This window comes from Centroberyx affinis, unplaced genomic scaffold, assembly GCF_046629955.1.
Source record: "Centroberyx affinis isolate AG114_WGS23_722 - 3 ecotype Tasmania unplaced genomic scaffold, CSIRO-AGI_Caff_v1 ptg005586l_1, whole genome shotgun sequence".
Taxonomy (NCBI): domain Eukaryota; kingdom Metazoa; phylum Chordata; class Actinopteri; order Beryciformes; family Berycidae; genus Centroberyx; species Centroberyx affinis.
Genome location: NW_027282811.1, coordinates 131,492 through 142,633, shown reverse-complemented (window position 1 = coordinate 142,633; position 11,142 = coordinate 131,492). Strand labels below are relative to the sequence as shown.

The following is an 11,142-nucleotide window of genomic DNA, read 5'->3' as shown; positions in this document are numbered from 1 at the left end:
TACACATACCGGATGTGCCACACACTTCCTAGGAATTTTAAGTAACTCATCTGAACAACAAACATATAAACAAGTGTGTTGACACGCATGACTAAGGAACCCATCTTGTTAGACAACCATGATGTTAGAAGACATTATTTGCTTTTGGTAGGCTGCTAGCAATACATTTGTCTTCTTTAGTAACTCATCTGGGATACTGCCAAGTTTGTTTGGGTACAGCCTTATACAGTAACTTTTTGGAGGACAGATATATGTTAACAGATATGAATATTGTTTTTGCTCGGCCGCTGCTTTTATATTGGTCTAGGAGGAGCTTTGGATATAGCAGCTGAGTTTTAGCTAAGGATATATTCGGACGCGCTCATCTTTCTCTGTTTTGGGGTAGGAGTTGGTGAGTTATCCATGGAGTTGTCCCTGCATTCAGGGCTTTACACCCTTTGAGCTGTGTGTCTGCATAGCAATGGAAAGAGACATTATGTGTATGGATGATGTATCTAGGACATTATTTGAGGGGGAGATGAAGGGAGAAGGGGTAGAAGGGGGGGTCATTGTCAAATTAAGGACAATGTACAGAAAGCAATAGTTTACCTGCCCACATTGCTAGAGTACAATGTGGATCTCTGTAGATCATAGCAGTCTGACATCTAGTGGGCAGACAGCGCAATTGCATGCAGTGTGCTAGGACCTTTTTTCCCTCATCACCATGAAAAATACTTTAAGGTTTGTGTGTACCTATGCGTCGGTGTCTGTGTAGCTGTACTTAATACTGCTAAATCTGCAATTAATCTAAGATTTAAGTCAAATAGAACCCATACTTCCCATAACTGGAAGTAAAATAATGGTACTGCATAGATATTTTTAAGTCGTTAACCGAAATTTGCTAATTTATTTTGAAACTATTAGATGCAAGTTCACTTTTTTCTCTAATAATAGCAAAGAAGGGCTTTTAGTTACAAGGGGATATGAAAGTTGCAAAAGAGAAATGGGAAAATAAAAGTTGCAAAAGACAAATGAAAGTTGCAAAAGACAAATTTTAATATGCAAGCCATATCTTGTATGAATTGCATGCATATGAATTGGATAATATAATGTATACATTTGATTGATAGTATTGAGATATTGACAAAAGAATTGTGTGTGTGTGTTTAGATTGTATGATGAACATCCATAAGCGGTGTGTGGCCAATGTCCCTAGCCTGTGTGGGACAGATCACACAGAGAGGAGAGGCCGCATCCAGATCACTGCCCAGATCAGTGAGGACACTCTCACCGTCACTAGTGAGTATGCTGTCTCTCTCTCTCTCTCTCTCTCTCTCTCTCTCTCTCTCTCTTTCTCTCTGTCACACACACACATACTGTTTGATATTGAGAGAGAGAGCACCTCTCAGAGCTCTATTTCAGCCCAAGACTGAAACTGGAAAGTCCATTAGTCGATCAATGATCCAACGATTGACCCACATCACCACTAGGACAGGCAACCACGTGCTCTCTCTCTCTCTTTCTCTCTTTCTCTCTCTCTCTCAGACAGCTCTAGATTGATTATGGAACAGAAACTAAACTGTTGTTAAGTGTTGTCAAATGTAGCCAGAGTTATTTAGGGCAGGCCAGAGTGGGGCTCTACATCAGTTCAGATGTAGGAGTGTGCTGGCAGAGTATTGCACTAACACTGCTCACTTGCAGGTTCATGCCCTGCTGTCCTCTGGAAAGGACAAATTGCAGACTGAATGACTAAACAGACTAAAAGAGCTGGTGTTTTTCCTCTCGCCTGTCCTTCCCAGTCAAAGAGGCTAAGAACCTGGTGCCTATGGACCCCAACGGCCTGTCAGACCCCTACGTCAAGCTCAAGCTGATCCCAGACCCCAAGAGCGAGAGCAAGCAGAAGACCAAGACTATCAAATGTTGCCTCAACCCCACCTGGAACGAGACCTTCACTTTGTGAGACTTCCTCTCACCCTATATAATATCTCTGTCCATCTTCAAAATACATGTACTGTATTTGGCATTGTTGGAAAGAAACTTCTTTGCTTTGAACTTACCTGGCCTCATTTTCAGTCACATGAGCACAGAGCTAACTGGAGCTCATGGGAGTGACCCTGTCCCCGTTCCCTTTACTGTTTTCGCCTCTTGTCAACTAAACTGTATGGTTTTCTGGGTTGCTGTGGCTGCTAGGAATGTCACAGACAAGAAAAAAAATCATTTGTGGATATTTAACAGACCCCTTACCTTTTACATCAGCTATAAAAGGATCATAGAGAGATTTTATGGATGTGTTTTGTAGCTTCTGTCTGTGAATACGATTTTAATGATTTTTATTTTTACTTGTTTTAAGAATTAACAGACACAAATTATACAGAACATTATTTTGTTCAGAATGATATGGCAGAAACCTATGTGTTGTGATGTTGAGGCACATCAGGCACAATCAGTTTTAAATGTTAGAAAAATCTTGACTATTTCTTTTAGATATCAACCACATTCTCTGTTGTTCTTATAGAACGCTCTCCTACTTCTCCTCCACATCTCATCTTTTGTCTAACCTCTCCCTCCCTGTCTCCCTCCATCCCTCAGCAAATTAAAAGAAACTGACAAGGACCGCCGTCTGTCAGTGGAGGTCTGGGACTGGGATCTGACCAGCAGGAACGACTTCATGGGATCCCTCTCCTTTGGCATCTCGGAGCTACAGAAACAAGGGATAGATGGATGGTAAGATGGCAGAATGAAAGGATTGAGGGAGGAAGGTGTAGAGAGAAAGATACAGAATTGAAGCTGAAGGAATAGTGGCATGAAGATAGAAAGGCTGTCTGGTGGTAATCCAGGATTTATCTTACTTTGCTCTGTTTTTATTTTGGGGGCTCAGGTTTAAGATGCTGTCCCAGGAGGAAGGAGAATACTTCAATGTTCCTGTCCAGCCAGAGGGAGAGGAAGGCAACGAGGAACTACGACAGAAGTTTGAGGTTAAACGCACATGCACAGAGAAAGAATCACAATGGGTTTAATATCTGCTGTCCTTGATGTTTTTCTTTCTACATAAGGCTCATTGCTTCTTCCCTCCCTTCATTCTCTACCTCTTCGGTTTTCCCTCCACTCCTCCTCTCTCTGTCCTCCAGAGGGCGAGGGTGGGACCGGGGAAGCCCACAGACCCTTCCTCCTCTTCCTCGGTGTGTAAGTACGACAGCAATGGCAACCAGGACCGGGTCAAGCTCTCGGACTTCACCTTCATCATGGTGCTGGGCAAGGGCAGCTTTGGCAAGGTAACGCACATGCACACATACACACATACACATAGGCACACGGTGTTCATGGTTGTTTCTGCAGTGATATTAAGGCTGAGATGGCGTGCATATCGTTATTATTCTCTATGATCCGTTATAAGAATGACAGCATGTACTGAGCTCATTCATTTAGTTGTTGTTGACTCCCATCAGGTGATGCTGGCTGAGCGTAAGGGTGCTGAGGAGCTGTACGCCATCAAAATCCTGAAGAAAGACGTGGTGATCCAGGACGACGATGTGGAGTGCACCATGGTGGAGAAGAGAGTCCTCGCTCTGTCTGGGAAGCCACCATTCCTCACTCAGCTGCACTCCTGCTTCCAGACTATGGTAGGTTCGCAGCATCATGCAAAGCCATGTGACACATGCTTGAGAAAAACACGTGACTGTACTGCTTAGGAGATGCATGTGGTGGAATACTTTCATCTGTGTAAAGATGTGGCAATTTTGTGCCATCGAACCTAACCATCCTAATCTCCTAATAATCTCCATTTTCCCTCTCTCTTATCTTCCTCTCCTCCCTCTCCTCTTTGTCTCTGTCTTGTAGGACCGGTTGTATTTTGTGATGGAGTATATTAATGGAGGAGACCTCATGTACCAGATCCAACAGGTCGGCAAGTTCAAGGAGCCTCATGCCGTGTGAGTATGCACTCTCACTCTCACACGCACACACATACACACACACCATACTGTATATGTATAGAAACACAAATATACGGAATATGTGGTTAGGAACTGTGTTGTCTCTCTGTGCGTTTAAGGTTTTATGCTGCAGAGATTGCCATTGGACTCTTCTTTCTTCACACCAAAGGCATTGTGTATCGGTGAGTCAGATAGTGAGTCTGAATGTACTTGCTCACAAACATTTCAGTACAGGTGTGTATAATACCTGTGTGTGTGTGTGTGTGTGTGTGTGTGTGTGTGTGTTGTGTTTGTTCCCAGGGATCTGAAGCTGGACAATGTGATGCTGGACTCTGAAGGCCATATAAAGATAGCCGACTTTGGCATGTGCAAAGAGAACATGTTAGACGGAGTTACCACCAAGACTTTTTGTGGAACGCCAGACTACATCGCCCCAGAGGTTTGTTTGTGTGTTGAGCTCCAGTGGCAGTCAGTCGGTGCCTCTTCTCATATTTTAACCTCTGAATAATACACATTCTCTGTTACCGTTCCCCATCGTAGATCATAGCCTATCAGCCTTATGGGAAGTCTGTGGACTGGTGGGCCTTTGGAGTGCTGCTCTACGAAATGCTGGCAGGACAGGTTCGTCTGTGTGTGTGTGTGTGTGTGTATGTGCACAGTCGTTTGCATGCATCAATTGTTATTTTTTTATTTTTGACATCATTTTTGTTTCTTGTGAACAGAATATTGTAACAAGAACTTGGATTAATAAAGTGATTTATAATAATAATAATATAATAAGCTTTATTTATGTAGCACTTCTCAAAACAAAGTTACAAAATGATTCAAAGACTAGAGAGATAAAAGATTTAGCAGATGACAGATCAATACACAGACAGACACAAACAGAGACAATGAGGTAGAGCAGTGATTAAAAAAGATTGAAACAAAATGGAACAGAAAGAAAAGAAGATTCCAGCCACAAGGACATGACAAATGGAAAAAAAATATAGTAAAAGACTAGGCAGGTGGAATTAAATAACATACAAAGGCAACAAGAGAAAAGATAAATCAAAATAAATGAATGTTTGTCCTTGTCCAGCCGCCATTTGACGGAGAGGATGAAGATGAACTGTTCCAGTCTATCATGGAGCATCATGTCTCTTACCCTAAAGCCATGTCCAAAGAGGCTGTTGCTATCTGCAAGGGGGTGAGGACACACACACACACACACACACACACACACACACACACACATATGTCCACACTCTCACATTACATCTCACATTGTGTGTGTGTGTGTGTGTGTGTGTGTGATCTAGCTGATGACCAAGCACCCAGGTAAGCGTCTGGGCTGCGGTCCAGAGGGGGAGAGAGACATCAAGGAGCACGCCTTCTTCCGCTATATTGACTGGGAAAAACTGGAGAACAAAGAGGTCCAGCCGCCTTTCAAACCTAAAGCTGTGAGTACACCACATACATACATAGATACACTCTGCCTGGGAGACACACACACACACACACACACACACACACACTTTGTGAGAGAACTATAAACAGAACCCAAATTGCCACAGAGTTTAGTTATGATAAGGAAGGAACTGCAAGTGTAATTGTGTTTACACATCTTCTGCGATACAGACACAAACACTTAGTCAAATTCACAGCCTCTGACTTCTCGGTAACTGAAGGTAAGTTGGAAAATGATTAGCTCACTCATCTCCCAAACCCAACCATCATCTGCCATTGGTCACTACTCTAACAAATGCAGAGCTGACATTTGTGAGTGTAGTCACCAATGATGAAACTGAGATGTCACTGGCTCACATGTGGACCAATGGAAATCCACAGCTTTGGCTGTGAATGATTTGATTGGTTGATGTCACGTTTTAGTTGTATTTCTCTTTTTTCTCTTTTGTGGTCGTCCTTTTTTCTCACATCCCTCATCATACTCACTCCATCCCTTCATCTCTCTCCATTTCTCTCTCTCTCTCTGTCCCTCTCTCTCTCTCTCTGTCCCTCTCTCTCTCTCTCTCTCTCCTCTCCATGGCAGTGTGGGCGTGATGCGGAGAACTTTGATCGTTTTTTCACGCGCCACCCCCCAGTGCTGACCCCCCCCGACCAGGAGCTTATAGCCAACCTGGACCAGGACGAATTCCAAGACTTCTCATTTGTTAACCCTGAGTACCCCCACACAACTCACTGACCATGCCACATATCACTGGGCCGCTCTAGTAATCCCCGCCTCCAAAACAAACATACAAACAAACAAAAAAAAAGTCATCATGATGTCATATCCAGGCTGCATTCGGCAGGGTGAAACGTTGAACACAGATGGAAATGCAGACAGGTGCTGTGTATCTGTCTCTACAGCTGTGTATAAAACTCAAATGCTAAAAAAAATCAGGAAAAAAATTATAATTTACTCATTTGTCAAGATGCCAGTAGGAGACTTGTTTTGTTTCCAGCTGTGACAAGGTTTCCAGTTCTGTTTACTGTGGATTAGCATGTGATGGAAATACTGCTGCTGTCAAAGCTCAGACTTCATATCAGCTGTACTGGCTGTATTTCTATATTCAGTGCAGAAATGTTGCTCGCTCCTGAATGCCGCCCAGCTGTTCACACTAGCAGCGGCAGGTCGGCCCCCGGGGAGCAGAGTCGCACCTCCGGGCCCGCCTGCGCCTGCTCCGTCTCTGTGTCACACTCCATGTATTGCACATTGATTATGAAGACCTATCAGTAATATTCATGAGTGTACTATGATCACAAAGTGGAAACATTCATACGGTATAAGTGTATGATCATACAAGTGAAAACTGACCAATTGCATTGCTACGATTGTATGAGTACTAATCTGTTTCCTCATGTTGATGACCTACTTTTTGTCTATAGGACCAAATACTGCTACACTTTGAACATTCTGTTGATTCAGTGTTGTGGTGAAGTTGTCAGAAATTTTTCGCTGATTTCATGTGTTTTTTTAACCAGTCAGAGGATTAGAAGTCTTTACATGCAGTAGACAGGCAGAGCGATTTCAGTCAGCAATTTTTGACTGAAAGCTCGCACTCTCTCCTGATTCATTACTGAAAGTATTCACCATATTACACTGTGTTGTTTAATGACAGTGGATGGACAAGCACTGTCATATCTCTAAGCTTTTAAACAACCACTTTTAAGAATTTCACATATGACGAAACCCTCTCGTCTTGTGAAGGCCTAAGAAATCGCTGGTAGTTTGTAAGCTTACAGAAACAGCGTGTCCAATGGTGCCAAAACAAGGTTCAGAGTTCTGAGGACGCAGATAGAAAAGAGATTGTCCTCCACAACTGTGATGAAGGGCAGCCATCTTGTGCCATTTTGCAGTACATGTATAATTATTAAAATATGCATTATAGCTTGTCTGTTCTCAATACGATACTTCATACGTACATTCCCTTGGAAATTTATTTTCAAGATACATAAACTGAATAGTCTGACAGGATGTGTATTTCATTGTCAGGCACGTTATCTTTTTGTAACTGGATGCAGGGTAAAGTAACAATGTGTCAAATCTTGTTCTCTGAGCTTGTATCAAAGGGAGGCGGTACAGTCACATCACAGAAAGCTATATCATGACCAGACTTGTGTTATACAATGATTTTCGCTGATAAAGACGATGATCCTGCCAGGTGAAGATACAGAGTGCTTATTGTGATGATGAGTTTGATAGTGATAATGGTAATGGTGGTGATGTTGACAGTATAATAATGAGATAGATATGAGAGAAACTAAATATATATCGAGTTCAAAATCAGAGAGATGTTTGGAGAAATGTTATGGATGAGAGAGAGATGCCACTGTGGATTGTGTAATTGTCCTGTATGACTGGAAACTGATAATATACTCACTGGTGCCTACCAGAATACCTTTGCTGTGTCTGCTTTGTTACTCACACACACAAACAAGCTAGCAAAACGCATAACACAAAGATAAGGCTGCACACACAGACATGCCTCATACAAATGGTCCCATGTGAGCTGAAGTAGTGGAGATGAGGTGACTAGGCCTCAGATGTTCCCAGCCCCCCTCAGTACAGCTGGAAGTCCTGTGGGGAGACAAATGAGGAGGTAGGAAACTAAACTGTATGTGTGTGTGTGTGTGTGTGTGTGTGTGTGTTCATGTACGTGTGTCTTGCCTGGGGCTTCACTTCCCTGTAGTTGTGTGCAATCCTTTTCTGGCTGTGGTTTGGTCTGGGGTGCTCTGTATTGTTGATTCTTGTCTGTTTTGGAACATTCCTCTCTCTGGCTCTTGAAGTTTTGTCTTGGATCTGCATCTGTACTGTTGAACTGTCAGGGGTCTTTCCATCTTTGACTGTGTTTCTGGCTTTGTTGGCAGTGTATGTTTTTGTCAAGATGCTCCTCAGCCCTTTATGGAATCATTGGTGTGTTTTACTGAGTCTAGACTCTAGGCTCATCCTCATGGTGCCACCCATTTATAGACTGGTACAGTGTGTCTTTCCATGTTCTGAAAAATAGGGTCCCCCACCCCAATCATTGTGCTTCCCTGGGAGGTTGTTCTTGTTCTTTTTGCTTATTGTCAAATGTGTTCTCTCTCTGGATTGAAACTGTCTTTTAATGCGCTCTAAAATAATACTAACTTATTTTCTCTAACCCTTTCTCTCTCTCCTTCTTTCTCTGTGTCAGAAATCTCGCCGCGATGTAGGAAACTTTGACAAGGAGTTCACAAAGATGGCAGTGGAGCTGACGCCCACGGACAAGCTCTTCATCATGAATCTGGACCAGAACGAGTTTCAAGGTTTCTCCTACACCAACCCTGAATACATCATACAAGTCTGATCCTTCTCACCACTTTAGACCTAGCCCAGTCGAGACTTAACTCCAACCCATCCAGCCCAGTTATGTTCATGGAAGACTCATCCAGTTTCTCATCACGCCACCCGGACTCAGGCCACCCGAGCTAAAGCCACCACATCTCACACACGCATACACACAGATCCCCAGACTTCAGGCCAACCCACACCAGCACTTCAATTGGACAATATCATCATAAATCACCACGCCCACCACATAGTCACACTCACACCCGCTGACACACACACAGACACACACACACACACACACAGGCAGCAGAATTTCAACAAAATAGGCAAACGGCTTTAGCTGCTGGTTGGTCAATGGGACTGAGCTTGATCTGAGAGGACATTAGAGCAGGCCAGTTTCCCGAATGTTTCCAGAATGTGTGTGTGTGTAGTATTCACAGGATCCTGTGGTGAGCAGGTCAATACAAAGGCCAGGCATCAGAGCCACAGTGAATGTGTGTGTATGTGCTTTATTGATCAACAACAGTGTGCGTTTGTTTACTTGACTCCTTCTCTTCGGCCTGTAAAAGTTACGTCATGAACATTCCATGATCAATGTGTCACGTATGTGCTCATACACGTGTCTGTGCGGGCTGGGGCTGGAGGGAAGGAAGGGTTTGAAGGTTTTGAAAGGTCCTGGTTTATAACCTCATGTCTAAGTTAGTCCTGAACTTAGTCTATAAGCACGTCTTGTCTTCCAAATTGATGCAAAAAAGAAAAAAAATCCCCCCAAATACCTGTTTGACGGTGAGATTTGAAACGTCTCTGTCTTTCTCTTGCTTCATATCTCTCTCTTTCTCTCTCTCTATGGCACTGTGTATGCAGTGGGTTAGTGCTGTGTAGGCCTATACAGTCTTTGTGGTGCAGCTCCTCTATGCATGCCATATTAGCTGTTAGTTCTTTAAGGTTTGCTTTTGACGTCTTGGAAAAACCTCAGTGTCTTGAATTTATCACTGCAAGTCAGTGTTAGAATAATCCATGCTCAGATCAAGTTTCAGTTGAAATCCACTTGCGCTATCTCAAATACATTTAAGATATGCGTTGCTAAAGAAAAGTTTACTTTCCAGAGGTTTTTCCAGAGCACAGATCAAAGATTGTTTGGCTGTACATGACAAGAAAATCTGAGATTCTGTGAAATGAACATATAAAGTAGTGTGTAATAATTATGTATGACCTGTGTTTTTGTGTATGTATAAATAGGAATGGGATCTAGAGCTAGAAGTGTAAATGTGCACTTCTCTATATACTGACTCCTTTCTCCTCCCCCTCCCTCTTTGTCCTCCTTTCTCTCTGTTTTCACTTTCCCCTTGCCATCACTCCCAACTGCCCCTTTTTATCTTTCCTCATGCTTTTCCCTCGCATCATCCCCCCCCATTTTGTCTCCCTCCTCCTCCTCCTTTTCCTTTTCATCTTCTCTCTTCTGCTTCTCTCTCCCTACCTCAGATCTTTATCACTTTATCACTATTCATTCTCTCTTTTTCCTTCTCCAATCCTCCCCTTCGCCCCTCCTAAAGGGCCAATCCATTCCCATCCGTAAGGTTTCAGGAGGGAGACGTGGGGAAAGAGATAAGTAAGACAAGAGGGAGAGGGGAGAGGAGAGGAGAATAAAGTGTAAACTATGCAAAAGGCAGGAGAAGAGGTGGAAGGAAGCTGGGAGGAGAGGAGAGGAGAAGAGAGGAGAGCAGCTCTTATAAAGCCACTAAAGGAACTGTGTAACAGGACTTTGGTCATGTGTTGCATGCGCCGTCTTTACCTGAGCGTGAGAGACCTATGATACCTACATTAAAATGAATAATTATAATCCCATTTCAGTAACTCTGGCTCCTGTGTTTTACTTTGACTGAGAGAGTGAGACAGCGATGGAGAGATGAACAAACAGTGTGCACAGATAGGGTGCTTCCTGCCCCATTACCCCTTTAGTAGTAACAATTTGTTAAAGAGTGTGTAAACACACCGTCTTCAGCCAGTCTTCGCCTAGTACACAATTTTGAAAGTTGCAAAAAAGTGGGGTGTGGAGCGAGAACGGATAGTAGAGTGTGTCTGTGATAACGGATCACCCTTCTGTACTTGGGGGGCTGTAACAATTTTCTGATCACAAAGCATTTGACACTGGAAAAGATGAAATACCTGCCTTGACATCACTGATGGAGGTATGGCCAGAAGTGCAACACGGTTGAAAGTTTCAGCCTATAGATAGCAGTGAAACAATGATTTTCTGCCCCTAGAAGCAGATGTAGGACTTAATGTTTTCATTAAGTACAGGATTAATGCTATTCACTATATATAGAAGCAATATAACCATGTTTGCAGCTCAAAAAACATGATTTATTGCTGATTCGCTAGACCCTTGATGAACATTGCATAGGCATGCACTTGGTAAAAGATACTTTTTTT

General features: G+C 43.1%; 1 protein-coding gene across 1 annotated transcript; it reads left to right on the top strand.

The window, feature by feature from the left end:
• Positions 1 to 1,150: 1,150 nt before the first annotated feature.
• On the top strand, positions 1,151 to 8,069 carry LOC139667512 (protein kinase C beta type-like). Its single transcript, XM_071546993.1, has 13 exons — positions 1,151 to 1,278; positions 1,779 to 1,935; positions 2,569 to 2,703; positions 2,858 to 2,954; positions 3,108 to 3,251; positions 3,426 to 3,599; positions 3,817 to 3,908; positions 4,031 to 4,093; positions 4,212 to 4,350; positions 4,452 to 4,532; positions 4,993 to 5,100; positions 5,213 to 5,353; positions 5,944 to 8,069. The coding sequence occupies exons 1-13, from the start codon at positions 1,155 to 1,157 to the stop codon at positions 6,094 to 6,096; spliced, it is 1,608 nt and encodes a 535-aa protein (XP_071403094.1). The 5' UTR covers positions 1,151 to 1,154; the 3' UTR covers positions 6,097 to 8,069.
• The last annotated feature ends 3,073 nt before the right edge of the window (positions 8,070 to 11,142 follow it).

What these genes read in the sequence shown, in the direction of transcription:
- LOC139667512 (XM_071546993.1), top strand. Translation starts at nt 1,155, where the DNA reads ATGATGAACATCCATAAGCGGTGTGTGGCCAATGTCCCTAGCCTGTGT. An exon ending in GCAAGGGCAGCTTTGGCAAG is followed by an intron (nt 3,252 to 3,425) that starts GTAACGCACATG and finishes GACTCCCATCAG; the next exon opens with GTGATGCTGGCTGAGCGTAA. An exon ending in ACGAAATGCTGGCAGGACAG is followed by an intron (nt 4,533 to 4,992) that starts GTTCGTCTGTGT and finishes GTCCTTGTCCAG; the next exon opens with CCGCCATTTGACGGAGAGGA.